The following is a 25,283-nucleotide window of genomic DNA, read 5'->3' as shown; positions in this document are numbered from 1 at the left end:
ATAAGTGAAAGTGGGTAATAATGGTGGGAAAGCAAAGTAGTAAATATTTTCAGTACGGAAAATATGTCTGACTTATCTTTTGTATTTTCTCTGTCAACTTTGTTAAAGTCTGTGATTTAGTGTAAAAAAGAGGTGTGAGTGAGATTACCTGATGAAATACTGAGTCATTGGTTTGAAAAAAAATGTTTCGATGCAGGACTGAACCCGGCCACAATGCGCGGTAGTAAGACGGGGGTCTACATCGGGGTGAGTGGCTCGGAGGCTGGCGAGGCGTTCAGCAGAGATCCAGAGGAGCTCCTGGGCTACAGCATGACCGGTTGCCAGCGCGCCATGTTGGCCAACAGACTTTCCTACTTCTTCGACTTCAGCGGTACCCACACACAGCCTGCTCCAACATACACTTGAATTCTTTGTCTGTTAGTTTGATGCTGGTCTGAAAGCCTTTATTGGTGATTTTTCACAGTAAATTTCCACTTTTGCGTTTTTCTTTTACAGCCATTCCAATGTTACAGGTAGCTACATGCTAAAATCAGGGAAATCAGGGTTGTCGATGTTTTCCATTATTTAAGATCACATTGCTGCTGGAATATGTCTGGTTGTGTAGTTTTGGTTTCAAAGCTGTTATTGGTGATTTTTCACTGTAGAAAGTAAGGGCGTGATCACACTGTCCTCCCGGACCACGACCCGGACTTTAGGGTACTTGTCCCCCCTCCCTCTCCCCCCCGCGCCCCAGCCCCGTTTGTACTCACACTGCCAGGGCCGGCCAATGCTTCTTGCTGTCCATACGCCATCACGCCGTAACACGTCACACGCATTGATCGCGTGTGTGTGGCTTTGTTTACAAATCTTTCCATAGACCTCAGAGTTTTTGTGCGTCTTGTCGTCTGTTTTGGAATATTTTCATCCGACCAAATCTGCAGTAAACACAACGTGAACCTTTCACCACCACCATTGTTGTTGTTGTTAAATATCCGCGCATGGTCCGTCCTTCTATTTACATGTCCGAACAGGCGGACATAACGCTACTGCCATAGGGCTCGTGCTCGTACACGTGCGCACGCTCGTGCTCGTACATGTGCAAACGGCTCCGCTAAAGCCCACCTATTTCAAGCGGGCCGTGGAGGGCCAGCTGGCCCCAGTTGAGCGCGGAGCGGGTGCGCTCACACTACTTAAAGGTACTAGACTTTAGCTGAAAAAACGGTTTTGGCCGCGGCCAAAAGGACAGTGTGATCACGCTATAAGACTGACCGATCAGAGAAAACTGTGATTTTCTGGGAGGGGGGCTTAAAGTTGTAATCTGTAAGAATTGAGATATGTTGTTTCTAGTGGCTGCTTTGGTGGTAAGATGTAACTGCAGGCAAGCCTCTGGGACTTCATCTCCCAGAGTTCCTTTGGAAACTGAACAGTTTCAACTGTATGACGTCAGTAGATTGGCAGCTCTTACCTCAGTGATGTGGCATGATGCCTCCACATGCTCCACCCTGATAGGAGGTCCAAAGAGAGAAGAAAGACGACGTCAAAAGCATCACTAACTGTGTGCCACATTTGATTTTTAAAGGAGGGAATGTCTCCAAAGCCTCTCAGATGGTATTTCTCAGCAAAGCAGCAAATACACATGCTTTCACTCTTTGATGGATAGAAACCTAACAGACAATTAAATAGATGAAAATCTTACGGATTATAACTTTAAAGAGACAGGCTTTATAGCACAGTGACTCAGACAGATGGCCAAAGCGATGAGGAATATCTTGCTAACATTAGCCTAGAAAAATGTAACGGCCCTAAATGAAGAAACATGGTTTATGGGAACATTACATCGGCTCAATTTACTGGATTGGTGACTAGAGTCAGAGAGGGGAATTATTTATATTTGTTAAACTATTACCAGTTGGATTATCCATATGACACACCACTATATTGGACTCCTACATTTATTGTTTTCCACCAGTGTATCAGTGATGTGTTTTCCTTTTTGAGAGACGTCTGGATTACATCTTATAATGGCACATCGTTCTGTTCTGTATATGAAGGAATTACCTGTCTGGCTACTACTCATCGAAATCAAAACCATGATGAGTTCACTTAAATATGTAACAATTAATACAAAAGGCTTAAACAGCCCAATTAAGAGGAAACAAGTCTTTTAGTTCTAAAGCAAGAGGAACAGCAATTTTTTCCAAGTGAAACATATCCAGTTTAAGGTTAGGTTAAGGTTACTAAAACTGTATTTGATGCATAAGGTAGGTTTGTTTTGGTGCAAGGGCAGATTTATTCCAAAAATCATATTACTTAAGCACCAGGATGCTTCATTTGATAATGATGGCCTACAGCTCAAAGAATTATCATATCTCAGTATATATGAATATGTCATTTTGAGTAGATCCCTATGTAGTATGAGTACCATGGATCTCCAAGTCTGGTTCGGTATACAGAAGACACAGATGATCATTGCTGAAAGGGCTGCATCAGTGCTGGGTTAGGGCATGCTCATGGAAAGTTGACAGGAAGGGGAAAAATGAACTTTTTCACGATAATATAATCGTTTAAGATGCACCTGTAAGGTCAATGTTGGCAAATGTGAAATTCTGTCACTGTCTGTATTTGATTATAATATCGTCAAACATAAGTTCCATCTCAGCTGTTCTTTGTGGGTGTCAAATATTTATGTGGCCAAGTATCTTTCGTCTCAGAGCGCCTGCAATGCAAGCCACCACAAAGTTTTGATGGATTCCTTGGTTTATGACGAGCTGTCTGTTCTCTTCCAGTTATCACCACACTCAGTACAGAACACATTAAGATGAGGCTGTTTTTACATGCCATATTTTTGTCTTTTCACACAAACTGTCATAACTCATTAACACATTGTGCAGTTCCAACCAATGTTCGACACCCGACACACGTAAAGTAGCCGTGACCGATCCTGCATTTAGTATTTGGCCTTTTTGTGGACCTACAGGAATGTGCTTCAGTTTGAATGAACTTTACTCACTGGTCATGGGTCTGTCTCGTAATTTGTACAGTTTGTTCTAATAATCTTATGCATGGCTGACAGAATCCCACTAAACTGCTGATCATCATCGTCTGACTGTGTATTTTCAAGCGGACATGTATATATTCATTTGCTGTTCAAAATTAATTTAGAGAATTGTTCATCTTTAGCAGGGACGTGCACTGTTTGTGTGCTCAGTAGTGTGAAGTGAAAGTAATTTAGTCAACTTAAACCATTCCACATTTTGAATGCCCTCATGTACCTCCTGGGTATCCTTGTCTGCAGATGTGGTTTCTAGCTCTAATCCACCCTCCTCTCTTTCCCCCAGGCCCCAGCACCGCTATCGACACGGCATGCTCCTCCAGCCTGCTGGCTTTAGAAAACGCCTTCCATGACATTCGCCATGGTCATTGTGATGCTGCTCTGGTGGGGGGAGTAAACCTGCTGCTCAAACCAAACACCTCGTTGCAGTTTATGAAACTGGGCATGCTCAGTCCTGAGGGGACCTGCAAGTCCTTTGACTCATCAGGTAAAAGACATTTTTGGGCTGCCTCCACGGACAAATCGGCCTGGGGATCTCTGTGTCATATCTCTCTCTCTCTTGTTTATTTTCACCCCTCCGCAATCTTTCATTATCCAATAAAGGCATACAGGATATTCAAATCTGTGAATCAGATTAAGTACAGATTAGTTTTTGCACAGTTAATTAAAGGTTGAATATGAAGAGCAGAACAACACCATCTAGTGTCTCAAGATCGTAGTCTCAACAACAAAAAATAACTCCAGCAGTCGGGTTGCCACCTTGTAATATTTAATTGTTTACTGTGGTTGATGAACTGTGCGTGCGTGTGCGTGTTTGTATATAAAGTTTATCTTTCTATTGTTTTGTTGCTCAGGAAATGGATACTGCCGTTCTGAGGCAGCAGTGGCAGTGCTGCTGACCAAGCGGTCGATGGCTAAAAGGGTCTATGCCACAGTGGTCAATGCTGGCAACAACACAGATGGATACAAAGAGCAGGGTAAGTTTGATGATCAATAGAGAAATTATAGTTTGAATCAATGCTTAAAGGACCTGCGTATTAATTTACTTTTTACATGTATTAATTGTTTGTTGTTAAGCCACTTAAAAAAAATGAAGACTCGGTTGTCCATAACAGCCTGTGGATTGACCTCTGTAAAGGTTTCAGGATCAATGACAACTCCGAAGAATGTGACGTTTTTCTCGCTCCTGAGTCCCTCTACAGCCCGCCTACAGCCAACAGTGATAGCTAAATGGAGCCTTTAGAGTCCACACACATGCTGTTATTTCGTTATACATTTTGCAGCAGAGATGGACCAAAGATTGGCAACTGTCCTGTTTCACGGCTGTTTTGGCTGGGAGTCAGACTAGGGTGGTCCAGGATGGTCCAGGATCAGACCCCCGGTGCTGGGGTTTAGGCTGACTGAGGGTCCATGGGTTGCCGGGCGCTGCAGAGTGTGTGTAGCAGAGACACAGCATGTGTAGACTCTGTGTTGGGGTGGTACAACAAAAAAAGTAAAAATCCTAAAGGGAAACAACGACATGTGGAATATATAAGATATATATATATATATATATATAAGAAATGAATTTGTCTTAATTACTTCTAAGTATTTAATTTACACAGAAGTATACAATAATAGACTTTATTATGTGGTTATTTCATATAGACTATGTATGTCTGTTACAGTTACCCAACTGTTATGGTATAGTGTAGCATACTTACACACTCCTCTTGGTCCCTCAGGTGTAACGTTTCCTTCAGGCGAGATGCAGCAGAGGCTGGTTCGTTCTTTGTACCAGGAGGCAAATATAACTCCTGAGCAGGTGGAATACGTCGAGGCCCACGGCACGGGAACACGGGTCAGTACACACAACAGTGTCATTTCTGAATCACACTTTTAGCCTGATTCAGGGCTGATCTTTGTATTACATACAACGGCGTATTAAGGCCAAGTATGAAAGAATGATAAGAAAAAAATTACCGACCCGTGGGAGGTGTGTAATATTTCCAGAAAAAAAGTGGCAAATCTACAAGGAAAAAGTAGCAAATTTCCTAGAATAAAAACAGTCGGAAAAATAGTGTTTTGTTTTTCAAGGAACTAACCTCGTTGGGCGGTCCACATGGCTACTTAATATTCATAATCATGCCCAATGGTGGTCTGCAGGTAGCGTAAACTAAAGGTCTCAAAATTTTACCCCCCTCCCCAGGGTCCGTAACTTTTTTTTTTTTCATACTTGGCCCTAATCAGCCGTTGAAATTACAGAACAGATACTTGATAAGAAAATCAAAAAGTGACCTTCACACTTTAAATGTCACTCACGAGGAGAGTCTCTCGTCTCTCATGCTCTTTACATGCAGGTTGGCGACCCACAAGAAGTGAATGGCATTGTCGGTGTATTCTGTCAATCAAAGCGAGAGCCTCTACTCATTGGCTCCACCAAGTCCAACATGGGCCATCCAGAACCAGCCTCTGGCCTGGCTGCCCTGGCTAAGGTGAGAGTGACGACACTACTGGTTGCTCTGATGATTTCAAACAAGAACATTCTTTTTATTCTTTATGAGACCTGTTGTCATTGCCTGTTCCAGCCTACACCCCACAGCCTATCTGATACCTGCAAGAACTCTTTGCATTTCGTTATCGTCCTGACGTGAAAAATTGCACACTTTCTGTCACTTTTGGAAAACGTTCATGGTGTTGTTCACATGAAAAGTGATAGAAGTAGTTCAGTGAGGAATGAAATAACACAGCTTGAGACAGAGGTTTGCCTACTTTTTCATCTCCACCAACCTGGCCTAGAACTGCGTAAAGTGGAAGGGATTGACCAATCTTTCAGAAAATTAGCCCTTTTCAGATATTTAACAATGTAAAGTTGGTTCATTCACAATGTTTTATTAAGTCTATTATACTGATTTTCTTTTCTTTATTTTTTCATAAGAGATGATATACTTATGTGTAGGGTTGTGAAATTCTGGGGACTTTGGAAGTTTGAAACTTTTACTGGGAATGTATGGAAATTAACAGGAATAAAGGGAAATTAACTGGAATTTAAGAATTGAAATTGAAGGTAGGCCTTTAAGAGTTTTTCCCTTTTTAAATATAGTTCGTGAAAAAATATTTTAGCATAATCTTGACTAAAACAACCAGATTTCATACAAGTACACTTGCAGAGTGCTTACTGCAGGGGTGATGAGGCCACGCCCCCTACATGCACTGTGTATTCCTCCATCACGTGCACAGACTATTTCTAGAACCCTGGACTATTGAGGCCCCATTTTTGAGCCCGGAGCACAAGACTATTGAAGCCACACAGTTTAACCTCCCATGGAAAGTTTCTGAAGATTTTCCAAAAGTTGTTCTGCCCCCTTTTAACCCTCTTATGTGTGAAATGTATTATAGTGACGTTAGCTGCAGGATGCATCTGTCATTTTCAACCAAATCGACTAAAGAGAAAAAGTGATTGATTATGAGCTATTGTAGTTATTTCAGCCAAATGAAAAGTCTTCTTCATTTTTACTTTGTTGATTGTTTTTCATTCTACACACAGGTGTGTCTTTCTTTGGAGCGCGGAGTCTGGGCTCCCAACTTGCACTTCAACTCCCCTAACCCTGATATTCCAGCCCTCACCGATGGTCGGGTTAAAGTCGTTGACCGGCCAATTTCCATCAAAGGTGGCATTGTAGGCGTCAACTCCTTTGGATTTGGCGGTTCAAATGTTCATGTGATCCTTCGTCCTGCTGAGAGAACTGCTGATGCGTCTACACCACCAAGGACATTTCCCAGATTGCTTCAGGCCTGTGGCCGCACAGAGGTCGCAGTGAAGGCCATGCTTCAAAAGGGGAAGGAACACACTGAAGATGACAGCTTCCTGTCTTTGCTGAATGAGGTATCAGGAGTTCCTACTGCCAGCATGCCCTACCGAGGCTACACTTTGATTGGCTCTGAGAGTGACGTCATGGAGGTGCAGCAGGCGCAGGCCGCTGCCAGGCCCCTCTGGTACATCTGTTCTGGTGAGTCATCAAAGTCTTAGACAGGTAGATGTAATATAGAATTCAGTTTGCATATGGGTTTTTCAGTAATTGCTTTTTATTATCTATAGAGCAAGATGTCTCCAGTTTTTATTAGAACTTTTTCCGAAGAATTCCCACTGAAAACAGTTCATATTCCAGTGTGTGGGATATCCAGAGTATCTGGACACACTGTCTGAAAAGCAATGTTTCTGCTGTGTATTTTTTACAGTTATCAAAGCAGTACGCCAGTATAATCAAGGAATAGTAATATTAAAAAAATGCACTGCGAACTGATAACCGTAATGGATGTGTTGCCATGTCAAGGGTTATCGGATATCTCAGCTCAACAAATAGCGATAGCAGCTCGGGGAACATAGGATGCTCCCCAGCTAGCTACAGCCACCGGAACATTAGCATCGGCTACGACAACCTTAACGTTAACGTCAGTGATTCAAAACTAACTTGACAATTAAAAAACGCTCAAACATTGTACATAACACATGACTGCCGTAATTAAATTATAAATTAAAATGCTGAAAGTACTTAAATTTGTGTGATTCTTTTGCCATGGAACGTGACGCCGGCTTTTTTAAACAACTTTGATGAGTGTGGTCCTTCAGAATCTTCATTTGAAGGGCTACGTAGCCCTTTGTCCTAACCCTACCCCTTACCCAGATGACAATTGGGACACCCCTATCCCTCACATGAACGCGCAAAAACAAGGGGAAGGGCTAAGGGGTGGAATTGGGACGGAGCCTAAAACTAAAATGATCTGCATGATCCACTGATGAAAGAGATCATTTGTAATCTGGTTGAACCGACCCCATGACCCCCTGTACAATTTCACAACCATGGTATGTGCTTATTTGTCTATTGTTTTGTTTTTTGATTCTTTTGATTTTAAACGATTTAACATTGATATGAATTATTTATAATTATGTTATTGATATTGCCCTCTCAAGCAATATTTGCTATTGAGCTTTGGAATGGGACTGTCGATAAATTGAGAACTCTTCAGGTATATGGGTGTTTTCAGTAATGATGTATTGCTGGATTGGATAAAGGTTTGTGACTTTGAATTGTATACACAGGTATGGGGACACAGTGGGCAAGCATGGGCCGCAGTCTCATGCAGCTGCCAGACTTCAGAGAGTCCATCCTGCGGTCAGATGTAGCCCTGAAGGACACCGGCCTAGCTGTGTCTCGCCTACTGATGGATGCCGATGATGCCACTTTCGAAGACACTGTTCATGCCTTTGTTGGCCTTGCTGCCATACAGGTAGAGTAGAGACGTAATTTTTCAGAATCAGAAATACTTTAATAATCCCAGGGGGAAATTACTAAACTAATTGATGTTGGAACCCTAGCAAATTGGTGTAATTTTGATATGAACATAGCCCATAGACTGTATGGAAGTGGACGTAGCCTCCATGACATCACCCATTGGTTTGTGGACTTTTGTTGAAAAGCCATCTTGTGTTTTGGCCATTGCCATCTTTGTTTTTGGCTGTCGCCATCTTGTTTGTTTTGCAGCTAGAATTTCTAGTATTTGGGGCGAGAGGGTGGAGCTAAGTTATCCAGTGTTGTCACTGATTAACAAGGTTTATAGATGAACATCCTACTCCTTACAACGGAATTTCAACCGGTTGTGGGTTTGTTGCAGAACGGCAGCACTGCGTGTCTGCTCCATGCTCCGCTGTCACAGCTGCAGTCACAAGGACCCGCGAGATCTCGCTAATTCATGTATTAGTTTTTATAAACAGAACCACAAAACCAACAACAGTTTGGTTCCATCCAGACAAGTAGAAGGGAAACTACTGATCGTCCTTTTTTGTGGAGATTATCGTGATCCCGCTATGGTTAAGTACAATATTGTGAGCACAGTGTATTTTATTTTAAAATTAATCGGAAATTAGATTTTGTTTCTGTGCTCCACCTCCTGTCCCGCACAATCTGCTCTGTGCTGAATTTCTGCGGTGTGGTCCGGCATTTAGAAAAAATAGAAGCTCTGTGTATCGGCTCCGGAGGGTCCAGATCGCCGGAACTGTGATGGAGTCGTTGGAAACATACACACAGACTTTAATTGAAACCAACCAAAACTGCATCTGGTGGAAATGAGCAGTTAGACTCTCTACAAAGTTCTTAGATTAAAACACAGGCCCAAACCGGAGAACAATATGGTAACAACTTGTTAACCACAGGATAGCCACACCCTAAGGCATTAGAAAGAATGCAGCTTTAAGACACTTCACCATTGGCTCCATTTTTTAGACCCCAAGTTACCGTTTGGGTATGACTCCTAACACTAAGTGCTGATGTAAATATTTTTGAAGCACCAACAACATAGTCAGTGAGTTTATTGAAAGAGTGTTTTAAAGACTTCCCTACTGGCCCCTGTACCAGCTCCTCTCATAGTACAGTCTATTACGAAAATCGACAATCCCAAAGGAAGGAGCCCATTGGTGCTTTGTTTTCTGTGTAGGTTATCATGCTGCTGCAGAGGTTTGCTGTTATTTTCAGCAGTGATAGTGGTTAAAGCCATTTTAATGCCTTCACTGTACTGCCCGAGCTAATCACTTTTAGCCAAATCCGGCTGTTAGCAACTCCACCGGATTTCTCTCTTAATAGTAGTTACACGAAAATGGATTATTTGATGTATGGAAGTGACGAAAAAGACCCTGCAATGATTTTGCGCCGGAATAACGCTTCAACTTAACTGGCTGACATTGTTGTAGCAGCTCTAATTAACCTTGAGGGGGTTATAGTGTGTAACCAGTAGTTGTCTGGGAAATTGCAGGCACTCATGTCTCAACCTTGATCCGCTATTGGTTCAGCTTCATGCAGGCCACACTGAGGCTTTCATGACGGTTGGCAGCTGGCAGCTGGTGTGAGATGAGGGGACAGCAAGAGTATGGAGGGGAAGGGTAAGAAGAGTGCAAGAGGAAGAACAATAGTTGTCTTCTAGCTTTATAAACCTGGTGATGTCATAAGTTCCAGGTCAGACTTTGACCAATAGCAGCTGAAACTTGGGTCTCTGGGTGGTGTTAACACCCAGAATGTCGGGGATCCTGGACCACATTGCTGTTGGCCCTGGGTTTTGTTGCTTAACAAAGGGACCATGCTTCTACCCATTTTGTTTGGTCAAGAGAAGACTGAAAATTCAGATTTATCACAGAAATGAGCAAATCATCTGTGGATTTGCCGGTGGTACCTACACAGAAGTGTGGTAATAAAACAATAAATATCAAGAAATCCTTTAAAAGACTGCATCTGATTTGGATTCATTGCTTGTTTATATTCAGCTTAAACTACAACTAAGTCTATGGTCTATGTGTGTTCTGTGGTTCTTTACAGGTAGCCCAGATTGACCTGCTCACTAAGATGGGTCTGCAGCCCGATGGCATTGTAGGACACTCCGTTGGAGAACTGGCCTGTGGCTACGCTGATGGCTCCCTTAGCCACACTGAGGCCATCCAGGCTGCTTACTGGAGAGGCCGCTGCATTAAGGAGGCCAACCTTCCTCCAGGAGGCATGGCTGCCATTGGTGAGTGAGTGAGTGAGTGAGTGAGTGAGTGAGTGAGTGAGTGAGTGAGTGAGTGAGTGAGTGAGTGAGTGAGTGAGTGAGTGAGTGAGTGAGTGAGTGAGTGAGTGAGTGAGTGAGTGAGTGAGTGAGTGAGTGAGTGAGTGAGTGAGTGAGTGAGTGAGTGAGTGAGTGAGTGAGTGAGTGAGTGAGTGAGTGAGTGAGTGAGTGAGTGAGTGAGTGAGTGAGTGAGTGAGTGAGTGAGTGAGTGAGTGAGTGAGTGAGTGAGTGAGTGAGTGAGTGAGTGAGTGAGTGAGTGAGTGAGTGAGTGAGTGAGTGAGTGAGTGAGTGAGTGAGTGAGTGAGTGAGTGAGTGAGTGAGTGAGTGAGTGAGTGAGTGAGTGAGTGAGTGAGTGAGTGAGTGAGTGAGTGAGTGAGTGAGTGAGTGAGTGAGTGAGTGAGTGAGTGAGTGAGTGAGTGAGTGAGTGAGTGAGTGAGTGAGTGAGTGAGTGAGTGAGTGAGTGAGTGAGTGAGTGAGTGAGTGAGTGAGTGAGTGAGTGAGTGAGTGAGTGAGTGAGTGAGTGAGTGAGTGAGTGAGTGAGTGAGTGAGTGAGTGAGTGAGTGAGTGAGTGAGTGAGTGAGTGAGTGAGTGAGTGAGTGAGTGAGTGAGTGAGTGAGTGAGTGAGTGAGTGAGTGAGTGAGTGAGTGAGTGAGTGAGTGAGTGAGTGAGTGAGTGAGTGAGTGAGTGAGTGAGTGAGTGAGTGAGTGAGTGAGTGAGTGAGTGAGTGAGTGAGTGAGTGAGTGAGTGAGTGAGTGAGTGAGTGAGTGAGTGAGTGAGTGAGTGAGTGAGTGAGTGAGTGAGTGAGTGAGTGAGTGAGTGAGTGAGTGAGTGAGTGAGTGAGTGAGTGAGTGAGTGAGTGAGTGAGTGAGTGAGTGAGTGAGTGAGTGAGTGAGTGAGTGAGTGAGTGAGTGAGTGAGTGAGTGAGTGAGTGAGTGAGTGAGTGAGTGAGTGAGTGAGTGAGTGAGTGAGTGAGTATTTTCATTAAATATGCCCACTGAGGGTTTGATAGTTTTACATTTCAAGATGTTGAATTCATTTTTATTAAGCGTTTTTTTTTTAAGATTCAAGTCTATTTATGAAGCGATTTCTGCACAGGCTGCTGTTTAGATCACACAAATATTGCCCTGTATATGTGTTTTTAACTAATTAACCGCATCTACATTGATTGATCAGGGCCCCCAGTCTGTCTGCCGTTTTTCTGTATGTGCTGACTCGACTCGACTAGATTACACTGCAGGACAATCCACCTTCAAGTAATTCACACACCCCATCATCCAGATGAACTAAGTGTCTTCTCCAGCAGCAGAATAGAGTTTAAAACTAATCTAAAACTTAATTTAAAAGCCACGTCCCTTTTTAGCAACGAGCACCAAAATAGAATTTATACAGATTTATGAATATATATCATACATTATATAATATTATTGATTAGCCCATTTATATTGCCTGTGAGTGAGTGAGTGAGTGAGTGAGTGAGTGAGTGAGTGAGTGAGTGAGTGAGTGAGTGAGTGAGTGAGTGAGTGAGTGAGTGAGTGAGTGAGTGAGTGAGTGAGTGAGTGAGTGAGTGAGTGAGTGAGTGAGTGAGTGAGTGAGTGAGTGAGTGAGTGAGTGAGTGAGTGAGCGAGCGAGTGAGTGAGTGAGTATTTTCATTAAATATGCCCACTGAGGGTTTGATAGTTTTACATTTCAAGATGTTGAATTCATTTTTATTAAGCGTTTTTTTTTTAAGATTCAAGTCTATTTATGAAGCGATTTCTGCACAGGCTGCTGTTTAGATCACACAAATATTGCCCTGTATATGTGTTTTTAACTAATTAACCGCATCTACATTGATTGATCAGGGCCCCCAGTCTGTCTGCCGTTTTTCTGTATGTGCTGACTCGACTCGACTAGATTACACTGCAGGACAATCCACCTTCAAGTAATTCACACACCCCATCATCCAGATGAACTAAGTGTCTTCTCCAGCAGCAGAATAGAGTTTAAAACTAATCTAAAACTTAATTTAAAAGCCACGTCCCTTTTTAGCAACGAGCACCAAAATAGAATTTATACAGATTTATGAATATATATCATACATTATATAATATTATTGATTAGCCCATTTATATTCCTTTTGTCCATAAGTATCCACCTATCGAAACAATCAAGCTGTTTTTGCAATTCACCTGAAAAGTTCTTGTGCGATGAGGTGACCTGACGTTGTGTGTTTTGCACCGTGTGAAACGTGAGATTTGCGTTGCCCGGCTTGAAAATGCATGTAATCACTTCTGTACATCGACTTTGTGTGTAATCTTGTCGCATACATCGTGACCATCAATCCAGTCTGTACGTTATAAGGAATCATATTTACACTTTACTACAGTTGTACATCCGTTGTTGCAGAGAAGTAGAGACATTCCTAAGCTCGTTTTGGACCGATGTTTGTTCCGTGTTGTAAATTTTCGGGAGAGGTGTCTCTGAATATTGTGTTAAATGGAACCATCTCCTCAACCACATATTGTGTAACAGAGTCTGTAAGAGATTTGTGCCTGTTGCTTTCATTTATTAACAGTCAGCTGGCATCGGGCTGACTTGTCTCTGCGGCTGCTCCATCTCCATGACTTGGTGAGGGCAGTGGCGCTTCCATAGCTGGAAAAAAAAGCCTGTTTCACTGAAAATTTTCTTGGGATTTTGCCTCGTCTAAATTTGCTAGCTCTCCCTTGGCTTTAATTTCCAGGCCAAAATGTTCCCAAACCAGCAACATTTGGTTTTGCGACTAAAGCAGCTGTCATTTTTCAGTCACGCACACTTGGCGGATCATGTGATGTGAACATCGCCTGCAGTAGCGGGCAGAATGACACTCTTCACTCTTGTTTTCACCATGAATTTATTTAAGATTGACACATGCGGTGGCTTGTCACCCCCTGCAGTTGGCTTGTTTATACATTACCACGACAGCCCTAGAGCAGAGCTCCACGAGAGGTCTCCAGCTTTAAACCAAGTCTCAGTTAAAAGTTAAAAAATCCATATTTTGAGAGGAAAAGAGATCTTTAAGAAGAAAAGTCTTGTCCTATAGCAGGAGAGCCCTGTGTAAAGGTTGATAACATGTTTTTAATATAACTCAACAGAGCTCCTTTTGTTACTGATTTCCCCAATAGTATTACTGGTTGACAACAGTAACAAAGATTCTCATTCAATGTATTTTAATCTTTTACAACTCTCATTTTGCTGTTTTTGTTGTTTGTTAGACTAGAAAGACACTATATAAGTACAAGTGCACTTGCTGTGTGTGTTCCAGGGTTGACCTGGGAGGAGTGTATAGCTCAGTGTCCAAAGGGAGTGGTCCCAGCCTGCCACAACGCTGAGGACACTGTCACTATCTCTGGCCCTCAGGTCAGATATTCTATGAGACCTTGTCTTTTATAGCTCTGTTAACACACAGAGAACATGACAACATTGAACTTGCTTTTACATCTGGAAAGTTCACATTTTCATTGGCTCACACAGTGTTGATTTTGTAACTATGCTTATATTCCAGGATTTGTGCCAGTGTCCTAGACACTGAAAAGTTAGGGAAATGTTGTATCTAATATACGTAACATAATACCTTAATGTTACCAGTGCTTTTGCTGAATACTACAGGTTTGGTAACACTACTGTAGAAAACTCATCAGCAAACTTAGAAGATAAATGTGTGTTTTTTTGAGAGATGACAACAGGGAAAGAAGAAGGAAGGAGAATATAGTTGTGGACCAGCAGCTAGTTGTTAACTTGCATAGCAGTGCCAACGCAAAAGATGCCAGGATGCTTTAACATTCTAAAAAAAAACAAAGTCAGGTTGTACAAGTATCATAGCAACTCTGTCGTCTAATGGAAGCATGGTTACATTGACTTTTACCCATCTAGTTTTCCCAGGTGCAGGGTTCTGTGTCTTGACAGGTTGGGTGTGTGTGTATGTGGGTGTATGTGTGTGTGGGTGTGTGTGTGTTTCATCAGGATTCAATCAGTGCATTTGTGTCCGAGCTAAAAGAGCAGGGAGTGTTTGCAAAGGAGGTGCGCAGCGCTGGTGTCGCTTTCCACTCCTACTACATGGCCTCCATCGCTCCAGCCCTGCTGGCTGCTCTGAAGAAGGTGCGTAGCTCTGCAACATCTTGAACAGTATGCAACAGTGCATCTCTGACTCCTGCTGTTACAGTGACAGTGACTGAGGAGACTGGCAAACACATTCAGTTCCCTTTGGTGAAGTCATATAGGATCTTTAGTATGTTCTAACCATTTTAGATATTTAAAAAAAAGAAAGGTTCATTTGTAAATTGCTGGCAAGAATTTACAAATGAACATGTTTGGTCGGTTCCTTTACAAGCCCTCATTTTTTTTTCATCCCACCTATGCATTTTGTTTCTTATGTTATTTTATATTTCTCCTGGTGTTCTTTAATGTATGCTCAAATAAAGAAAAATAAAGAACAGTGTCATGCTTTGTATTGGCATCATCAATTATTAAGTAACTGGTAATTTTTTGACACAATAGGCGACTTTGAGTTGCTGAAAAGCGCTATAAAATAGTATTTATTATTATTAATAAGAATATTATTATAATTATTATAATCTCATAAGGGTCAAACTCAGTTTTGTATCCTGCAAGTTCAGCATTATGGAAGTTTTTTTCTGCTTTATATGAAGGACCTTTTCTCAACACAACCATAACTAAAGGCATCATGTTTTAGGTTAAAGAGGAACAGGGTATTAGGTATGGAAAAATAATATAAATGTCATCTTGTGTGTAGGTGATCAAGGAGCCACGGCAGCGTTCGCCCCGCTGGGTGAGCACCAGCATCCCTCAGTCTGAGTGGGACTCTCCTCTGGCTCTGTACAGCTCGGCTGACTACCATGTCAATAACCTGGTGAGCCCTGTGCTGTTCCACGAGGGCCTCAGCCTGGTGCCTGAAAATGCTGTGGTGGTGGAGATCGCACCTCATGCTCTGCTGCAGGTATGCACAGTTCAAGTTGTTGACTAAAGTGCACTTATTATGCTATTCCTTATTTTCTGTCATATAATATATAATGTTACATTATCAGATGTTCATATTTTCATCCATGTTTCGTGCTCAGGCCATCCTGAAGCGTAGCTTGAAGCACACATGTTCCATCCTCCCCTTGATGAAGAGAGGCCACCCCAACAACCTTGAGTTCTTCCTCTCAAACATTGGCAAAGTCTACATGAACGGGTCAGTAAATGCCTAACTCTCTCTGCGTTTGTGACTTTTGGTGCATTAGTTTAGTTGGGGTCACCTGTTGTTCTGGATGGGCTTTGAAGTGAAACCTGCTGTCTGCTTCTCCTCTTTGAGCACTCATGGTAGCAGTTTCAGATTGCTAATATCAGAATTCTTTTTAATGCACCTCTCTAGCATCAATGTGGACAGTAACAGCCTCTGCCCTGCGGTGAAGTACCCTGTGCCTGTTGGTACACCTCTAATCTCCCCCTTGGTGCAGTGGGACCATGCCCAGACCTGGGATGTCCCTAAGGTAGAGGATTTTTCCTATGGCTCAGGAGGATCCAATTCTGCCAGTGTCTATAATATCGGTATGAAATGCACATCTGGATCAAAAAGCAGTTATCCATCTGCCCTCTTATGTCATATTATGACTCCATTGTTTTTGACCACTTGCCGTGCTCTGTGTCCAACAACAGACATTAACCCGGAGTCTACAGACTACTACCTGATTGGACACTGTATTGATGGGCGTGTCCTTTACCCGGCAACGGGTTACTTGGTGCTGGCCTGGCGTACCTTGGTAAGAAGTCTGGGGGTTGTTATGGAAAGCACCCCTGTAACCTTTGAGGACGTCACAATCCACAGGGCCACCATCCTGCCAAAGACCGGTGAGGCCAGAGAAGCACACGTGGGAGCGTGATGGGGATGGGGGTGGGTTTGATTGTGACGGACTGATGAGCCTCTGGTTGCCTCCCTGTCCGTCTGTTCCTCTCAGGCTCTGTCCAGTTGATGGTGCATCTCATGCCTGCCACCAACAAGTTTGAGGTTTCAGAGAACGGAAACCTGGCTGTCAGTGGTACGTACTGTAGTTTTTGTGCTTACGATGTATAGTAGTAGTATTTTATCGTATTTTATTATTTGATTTTATTGAACTTTATTTAACTTCACTTCTGATCCATGTCATGTCATCAACATCATTTGGTTTGTGATTTAGTATCATTACAGCCACTAGTTTTGTTACTTCTTAACAAATTCAAGGAGAATATAGCTACTGCCCTTTGATGGGGTTTGTTGTTTTGGGACTTTCCTCAATTTGATTCTAAACAATCACATCGAATCTATACTGTACAATTCTTATTACATTGCGTCATATAATGTTGATTTAGTAATTGCAAACAATAGCAATCAACATAAACTCTATCTAGAATAATAATGGCAAAAAAAACGCTCATTCAAAACTTTCACTTTTTAAATATTTTTAACAATAGAGTGAATTCTTTGGGCCTGCATTCAAATTAATTCTGTTGTGGATCACATTATGTTTCCATGGGACATAAGTAACCATAGGTTTTGTGCAGCAAAATAAGTGGCAGTTCTAATGAATGATATTAGTATTATTAGATTATTTATATTAGAGCAGTAGTGTCCCCCTATATAGAGGTATGTCTGCAGACTCCCTCAGCATCAGGTGTAGTATATAATCTGCAGATATTGCTTTTTTTCCAACGTTAATTCATGTTCTGGGAAGTTACTCCTTTGTAGCCCCACTTTTCTTCAGTGGTCTTTCCACCAATCTCTGCCTTGTGCCCTTGTTCTGCATGTGATTTTCAGGTAAGATAAGCATTCTGGAGGATGAAGCCCTCGATTCATTCCGTAGTCAGATAAGTCAACAAGCTGCCAATGACGATGGTGACCACAAAATGAAGCTCACCGCACATGATATCTACAAGGAGCTGCGACTGCGCGGCTATGACTATGGAAAGACCTTCCAAGGCATCCTGGAGTCCAACAATGCAGGTGTGTGCGTGTGCGTGTGCGTGTGCGTGTGCGTGTGTGTGCGTGCGTGCGTGATTTAACTAACACATTCAAGTTGTATTCAGTGTTGTTCATTAATTCCTCATTTTAAAAAAAGCGCACAGTCTGATCCAATAATAATGTTACAATAACTTGAAAAGGTGTTGAGGTTAAAATACAGTAGATTCAAATGTTAAACAATTTGAATCTTGCCTCAACAGCGTTCAGTGGCCTCTTCAACATGTAGTAAATGTAAACAGTCACTGAAATGCTACTGTAAGATTTTATAGTTAATAACTTACTTTTCAGATATAATACAGAACATCTTCAAAATGAAAGGAATTATGTTCCATCAGTGCCATCGCGTGGTCATTACTTTCCATGGGAACGTATGGGAATTAACAGGAATAAACCTGAAATTTACAAAATTGAAAGCTGACCCTTTACAGGGATTTTAAATATAGCTGTGGAAAATATATTTTAGCATAATCGTAAACTAAAACAACCACTTGAGAACATCTATTCTTTTCCTCCATCTCATGCACAGATGATTTCTAGAGCCCTGGACTATTGAAGCCACACATTTGAGTCCATGGACTACAAAAAATATTTCCAGCTTAACTTTCCCCATGGGAAGTTTCCTGGAAATTGTCCACCCCTTTGCAATACTATGTGAAATAAACATTTTAGCTGAACTGCTCTAAAAAATCCAGATACAAGTCAAACCCTCTCACCAGGGAAGCCTAGTTTCTTTTTTGGAAAAAAACTTTGAAAAACGAGGGGATACAGCGAAGATCAAAATTAGAGAACAAAGTATAATTCTAGTTTTTTTCTGAAAATACTGTTATTTTTTATGTTCATAATTTGATAGAATATCCACTGTGTCTATACCACTGATGTACTACCATGTTCTTTAAATATCCAAGGCACTTCAACAAAAACCTTTATTTTGTGAAAAAAAAACAGTGATCAAAATGAGAGATCCTTGCCCTTTTTAGCACTGAACTGGAGAACCAACTCCAGCTGCAGAGTTGAACCGATTCCCCATTGAGAGTCTTTACATCATCCTGTCCTCTCGTGCACTTGTTTAACGTGGACGGCCGGCCTTTTTGAGGGACTTAAATTAATCTTTGTCCTTAAAGTTTCAATCTTCTTGAAATCACAGACTGTGAACGCCCAACCTCTCTCTGATGGCTGAGAGGGTCATCCCTTTGGCCTTCATCTGGACAACCTGCTGTCTCAGGGTTTCAGTCTCCTTAGAGCAGCTTCCCTCTTACAAAGTAACCAGGAGAGCTGCAGATAAATAGGGTGTATCTAACAATGAAGTCAATTGTCACCAGGTGCAGATTTACACCAATAACTGGGAGGGATCTGAGAGGGTTCTCTCCTTTTGATCACTGCTTTTTTTTTTCTTTCTTTTTTCGCAAAATAAAGTTTTTTGTTAAAGTGACTTGGTTATTTAAAAACATGCTAGTAAAGCAGTGGTATAGACACAGAGGATATTTTATCAAATTCTGAACATTAATACATCAATATTTCAGAATAAATCAAGTATTGATCATTTGTTCTCTTATTTTGATCTCCACTGTACAAATTAGTGATCTCCCTTTTCTTCTTATAGTGGTAAGAGCTAACTGTCCTATGAGCCCATCCACCATTAATCCTTAATAATAAAGCCTCATCTAGCATTATCCCTTACGAATAATACAAGAATACAAAGATGAAACACTGGATGAGAAAAAAGGCAGTAATTAAAAGAGGATAAGCGTTAAAGGTTACACTGTGCTGTGTTAATATTTTCACTATATTGCTCAGTGACGCTCTGGTGTTGCACATTGTTTTTGCTGACTGGCTACTGTCATGTAATTGGACAATTTCAGGAAACGACGGGAAACTGCAGTGGACAGGAAGCTGGGTGACCTTTCTGGACACCATGCTGCAGATGATTGTAGTCGGGCTATCGGGTCGTAGTCTGCGTTTGCCAACCAGGATTCGCTCAGTGTGTATTGACCCAGCTGCCCACCTAGAGAAGGTCTGCAAGTACACCGAAGAAAAGCAAGGTATGTAGTTTGATTTTCATTTCATGTGTATCTGTCAATAACTCTACCAAGTGTCTGTGTCTGGGTGTCAAACAATATCTCCAGCACACTAATGATAGAACAATGTTTAAATCTGGAGGACTCCATATAAATTGATTCTCTGTATAGACAGAAACCAATGGCAAACAGACGTACTGTATACACACAGAGCGGTTCATGAGACCCCGAAATAATCATATTAATGAAGAATTTCTCCCCTTTGTGTACAGATTGTTTATGTTTGATCTGTTTTGAATCATGCTTATCATCTGTAAGTCAACTCCACATTGAATGTTTGCCTCTTTTTCCCGTAGCCCTGGATGTCCACGTAAACCGCTGCCTTGACAACATTGTCTCTGGTGGAGTCCAGATATGTGGTCTGCACGCCACTGTGGCCCCCCGTCGGCAGCAGCAGCAGAGCCCCCCCACTCTGGAGGAGTTTGGGTTTGTTCCCTATGTGGACACAGAGTGCCTGATAGCCGATGGGAAACTTGCAGAGCAGCTGATGCTCTGTAAAGGTACAACAGATTTACTTTATTTGACAGCTATAAGTTTGGATTATATTTGCTATTTGAAATAAATATTAATGCACAGCTGTAACTGTTTACTTAAAAAATTTAAATAAACATATGAGTGTATTCCAGTGAACATTAGGGGTGTCCCAGAATACGTAGTCGAATTTGATTGGTCAAGTCTTGCCTATAAGTGAGTGATCATCGAATCATGTTTGTTTTTTCTCATTTGGGACGTTTCCACACAGACAAAAAGCTGAAATGTCCCCAGTAGAGTTGTCATTGGTATTTTTTTAGCCCCCTCTGTTTAACCTTTACTTGGAAAATAGCAAAATAACAAAATTATTGGCCAAGACACTTGATGTGACTATCCCTTAGCTGTTGTTTCAGACCAATGGACAGAGCTATTTGTTGTGTGTGGGTATATGTAGGTGCGTCACTGTCCATCTGAAATGGAGTGAGATGGAGGGACACACAGACATGTCTGTTAGCCTGCCTGCTTTTCAATTGCGTCCTGAGCAGAGAATGTGTGTAGGAATCAGAATTTCTCTGTTGTTTGTTTTGATAACCGATCTGCCTGCATACACATGTGAGTGCATGTGGTTGTAAAAAAAACATTGATATTTCAAAAATTTGTACAGCTCCTTTTTAAAAAAAAATTAACAAAACACTTGCTTCTATTAGCCCCTTTTCTTTCTGGTATACTCTGCTTCCACATCCTTCTAAGTCTTTGTTCCAATCTATCGATCCAGGTTTAATCCACAGACTGCAGAGAAAGCTGGCCCCTCATGGTGTCATGCTCTCCGTCCCCGGCTTACAAGGGGAGTCAGACAGCACTCCTCCCAGTCCCGAGCCCTCTGAGCCCGGCCTGGTGCGACTGCTGGCCCTGCTCTGTAGTCTTGAGCTGAACGGAAACCTTCGATCTGAACTGGAACAGACTGTGGAGAAGGAGAGGGCGTGTCTGCTGCAAGACAGCCTTCTGCAGGGCCTGCTAGACAGCCCAGCCCTCAGACACTGCCTGGACACCACTGTAGAAAACAGCATGCCCGGCAAGATCAAAGTCCTGGAAGTAAGACTGAAAACTAGATCAAAATCTAATAGAAAATATGCATATTGAGTGAATTCCTTCAGTCTTAAACTCTCTTCTCCTGTCTGACCCCTACCAGGCTCTCTCCAATGATGGTCAGCTTTTCTCTCGCATCACAGCACTCCTCAACATCCAACCCATGCTACGTGTGGACTACACTGCCACTGCCACCAACCTGGACCTTCTGACACCCCACCAGGCCACCCTGGAGGAGCTGGCGGTCTCTTCAGCTCAGTGGGACCCCCTGATAGGCCCGGCTCCTGGAGGGGTAGTAGGAGGGGCAGACCTTGTTGTGTGTAACCATGCCTGGGGCCCAACAAGGACGGACCCTGGACTGCTGGTGGCAAATCTGGCTTCCGGAGCGAAGCAAGGAGGGTTTGTTCTTCTCCACACCCTGCTGAAGGGAGACACTCTGGGGGAAACGGTTGCTTTCCTCTCTACCACTGCTCAGAGCAGCTGCAAGCCAGGACTGCTCACACAGGTCAGTGCAGTGTCCAAATCACTTAAAGGGAAATTCCAGCGTAAAATCAACCAAGGGTCTTTTTCCGCAAATGCACTCATTAAATAAGCCATCACAACATTTTTTGTACAACTAGTGACAACTATTAGCAGAGAAATCCCGGAGAGTTACTAACAGCTCAATACTAATTGGCTCTGGGCAGTACGGTGAAGGCATTTAAACATCTTTTTTAACCACTAATACTGCTGGAAATATCACCAAACCTCTGCAGCAGCATGAGAAGAGTCCCTACACAGAAAACAAAGCACCAATGGGCTCCTTCCTTTGGATTGACTTTGCTAATCCACTTGAATGGACTTTACTATGAGAGGAGCTAGTACAGGGGCCAGTAGGTAAGTCTTTAAAACACTCTTTTAATAACTCTGGGTTCACTAACTACGTTGTTGGTGCTTTGTTTTTATGTGTAGGGACTCTTCTCATGCTGCTGCAGAGGTTTGCTGTTATTTTGAGTTGAGTTGTTAAAAAAGACGTTTGAATGGGTTCACTACGCTGTACTGAGCTAATCAGTGTTAGCCACAATCGACTGGTAGCGACTCTCCGGGATATCTCTGTTAATAGTTGTTACACCAAAGAAATTATCTCAATTGCTTATTTGATGAGTGTTTTTGCCGAAAAAAGACCCAGGGATGATTTTAAGCCGGCATTTCACTTTAAAGCTAACTTTTTTATAACACTCTCAATACCTTTTGTGCCGCTTATGGACATCCCAATGATGGCATCTCACAATCAAACCATAAGATTGACAGAGTGAATGATGGTATCAATTATGTTGAACACCGCTGAAGCTGGTGTGAGTGGGAGGCGCTGATATGATCTCTCTCTTCTCACAGGCTGAGTGGGAGAGAGTGTTCTCTGAGGCCTCCCTCAGCCTGGTGGCTGTCAGGAAGTCCTTTTATGGTTCAGCCCTCTTTCTGTGTCGCTGTCGGTCTTCAGGCAAACAGCCCATTTTTATACCTGTTGACAGCACCAACTACGAGTGGGTTGAAACACTCAAGGTGGGTTCCATATCCTTCTGTGCGGGTCTTGCATTTGTCCTGAAATACAATATTTTTTCCAAGTCAGAATGATTGGTAAAAGGGAGTAGAAAATAGTTTGTACTATAACAAATCCATTGAAATCATAGTAAGTCAGTATAGAGTTTCTTTGTGACTTCAGTCATCATTTACAAATGTGACATAATCATAGTCAGAACTGTGCGTTCTGTGTGGTTCTGTGCTGCAGGCAACAATGGCAGATTCATCAGACTGTGCAGTGTGGTTGACTGCCTCTGATGCCCACTGTGGCATTGTGGGAATGGTTAACTGTCTGCGGCAGGAGCCAGGGGGCGACCGAATACGGTAAGACATGGGGCAAGTGTTCCCACAGTGCCCTGAACATTATATGTGCAAAAAAACCACCTGTTCTGTGTCTTTGGATACACTTTCCATCATGCTGTGCACAGTGAGCAGTTTAGTTACTTCACTTCAGTCTCTTCTTACCACAATTCATTTTGTGAGCCTCTTGTATGAAGGTATTGCCTCAATTATTGGGCCATGTTGTATTGGGTTAATGTGATGGTGTCTGTGCTGTGTTCCTTTTTTATGTTACCAGCTGTGCATTTGTGTCCAATCTAAACGAGTCTTCAGCAGCACCGAGCCTGCAGCCAGCCCACAAGTCCATGCAGTCAGTGCTGGAGGGAGATCTGGTTATGAATGTGTTCAGAGACGGACACTGGGGCGTCTTCAGGCACAAGCTCATCACTCAAGGTACCTAAATATCAACTGTGACTTATGCCCTGTTTAGACGAAGACGATCTAGAAAGGAAACGCAAAAGTGGCGTTGAGTTCTCACTTTTTATTTCGCGTTTGGACGAGCGTCTTCAGGGGGATCTCTGCGTGCGTACGGTGACACAAAAGTGTGTAAATTGGATGTAGTGTGCACGACTAGGTGTAGCTGTGAAGCACTGCCACACAACAGCACCCAGAGCTGGTGCATGCATAGAAACGTCCTTCTCCTTCTCTCCCTAACAGCTGAGAAGCAGGATGCAGTACAGTGTGACAGGGATCTGCAGCACGGTCTGCAGCCTCCCACTGCCTCGGCTCCACCCAGAACACTTGAATGCTCCACTGATGGAGACAGTACCGCATGTTTGTTGTTTAACTGAACTCTGCACATGGAAGTTATGGAAACACGTACGCCACGTGAGCCAGCGTGAGCAGATCAGAGCTCACTTTAGTGTTTTTACCCCTTGAGACAGAAACACGTACGCCACGTGAGCCAGCGTGAGCAGATCAGAGCTCACTTTAGTGTTTTTACCCCTTGAGACAGAAACACAACGGTGAAGCGTTTTTTTAGGTTTTAAGAGGTTTCACTTTTTTCTGTTTTTTAGACCAAAAAACGCCATCGCTGTCTAAACTTAAGGCACATCTGATCAAATATTTTGATCTTTTCACCAGGGATTAAGATTAACGACGTCCCATCGTCCTGGGGTCATAATTAATTGTCACCAGGATGATCAATATTCTTTCTCGGGTCGACCTCGGGACGACCTCGGGAGTTTGGTGGACTTCATTTTTCTGTTTAAGTTTTCAACACTTTCTGCAAACCAGAGCGGGTTTGCAGAAAGTGGAATAAATGGAAAGAGGACTGAGCTTCGTTCAGTTTACTGGTGCGCTCTGCGCGCTCACATTTGTGTTGTTCAGTGAGACGCATGCGACTGATATGGTTTTGACACTGTTGTTCACTACAACCATCATATCCAAGTTGGTTTGATTATAGATATACTGTAGAGCCACAGTGGTGGCAGAGCTTGTTTTTTTGGAAAGCAAGAAATGGAAAAAGTTAGAAATAATTCACCTCGATCGGGACAGTTTTTATTCCCCCAGGACAGATTTCTTTAGGTATTTACAGTTACCAACTGTCTTGATGACACACAGGGAATGGAAATGGGAACCTACCCCCATAGAAATGGGGAAACGAAAAAAAAAAAATCATGAGAAAATGATATGATATAGTTTTGTCCATGGATTTCCATAACTCCATATCACATTACATAAGTTTATATCGCAGGGCACTTGGAAGGAGGTGTGTACTGAGGCTAGCCTGCTCACAAATTCAAACCCATGGAGAGGATTTAAATGGAAAATAATTACTATATTGCAGTGCACAACACCACTAATAACTTCCAAGATGGGCAATACATGTCCCAGCTCATGTTGTTGTTGGGTGTAGCTACTGTAGGCTGGCACTGGGTGAAATGGAGTTTGCCAATCCTGCAGCTGCTTCGGATCCTGGCAAAACCTGGCAACCCAACTGCTGGAATTCTTTTCTGTTGTTGTGACCATGATCTTGAGACCCTAGATGGCGGTGTTCTGCTCATTCTCTATATTCAACCTTTAAGTCTGTAAACATAATGTATATGGTAAATATAATGTGTACTTATGCCATATACAGCTAAAAAAAAAAAAAGGAAACCGTAATTGTATGAAAATGTATATATTGTATGCTTGTTGATAA

General features: G+C 42.5%; 1 protein-coding gene across 1 annotated transcript in view; it reads left to right on the top strand.

The window, feature by feature from the left end:
* The window catches only part of fasn (fatty acid synthase), a 57,710-nt gene that overhangs the window by 15,001 nt on the left and 17,426 nt on the right, over nucleotides 1-25,283 (top strand). Inside the window, exons 4-26 of the mRNA XM_083932906.1 lie at nucleotides 197-370; nucleotides 3,318-3,518; nucleotides 3,886-4,008; nucleotides 4,756-4,871; nucleotides 5,371-5,505; nucleotides 6,558-7,020; nucleotides 8,112-8,299; nucleotides 10,375-10,564; nucleotides 13,881-13,975; nucleotides 14,579-14,713; nucleotides 15,369-15,572; nucleotides 15,694-15,809; nucleotides 15,990-16,165; nucleotides 16,274-16,465; nucleotides 16,573-16,653; nucleotides 17,409-17,594; nucleotides 19,472-19,651; nucleotides 19,984-20,187; nucleotides 20,934-21,250; nucleotides 21,348-21,749; nucleotides 22,619-22,783; nucleotides 23,010-23,125; nucleotides 23,379-23,533. Coding sequence (XP_083789032.1) covers nucleotides 197-370; nucleotides 3,318-3,518; nucleotides 3,886-4,008; nucleotides 4,756-4,871; nucleotides 5,371-5,505; nucleotides 6,558-7,020; nucleotides 8,112-8,299; nucleotides 10,375-10,564; nucleotides 13,881-13,975; nucleotides 14,579-14,713; nucleotides 15,369-15,572; nucleotides 15,694-15,809; nucleotides 15,990-16,165; nucleotides 16,274-16,465; nucleotides 16,573-16,653; nucleotides 17,409-17,594; nucleotides 19,472-19,651; nucleotides 19,984-20,187; nucleotides 20,934-21,250; nucleotides 21,348-21,749; nucleotides 22,619-22,783; nucleotides 23,010-23,125; nucleotides 23,379-23,533 — 4,314 coding nt within the window. The remainder of the gene's footprint in view (nucleotides 1-196; nucleotides 371-3,317; nucleotides 3,519-3,885; nucleotides 4,009-4,755; nucleotides 4,872-5,370; nucleotides 5,506-6,557; nucleotides 7,021-8,111; nucleotides 8,300-10,374; nucleotides 10,565-13,880; nucleotides 13,976-14,578; nucleotides 14,714-15,368; nucleotides 15,573-15,693; nucleotides 15,810-15,989; nucleotides 16,166-16,273; nucleotides 16,466-16,572; nucleotides 16,654-17,408; nucleotides 17,595-19,471; nucleotides 19,652-19,983; nucleotides 20,188-20,933; nucleotides 21,251-21,347; nucleotides 21,750-22,618; nucleotides 22,784-23,009; nucleotides 23,126-23,378; nucleotides 23,534-25,283) is intronic.

Source organism: Echiichthys vipera (genome assembly GCF_963691815.1).
Source record: "Echiichthys vipera genome assembly, chromosome: 18".
Lineage (NCBI taxonomy): Eukaryota > Metazoa > Chordata > Actinopteri > Perciformes > Trachinidae > Echiichthys > Echiichthys vipera.
Note: the sequence above shows the minus strand (reverse complement) of the source record. Positions and strands in the feature narration are given on the sequence as shown.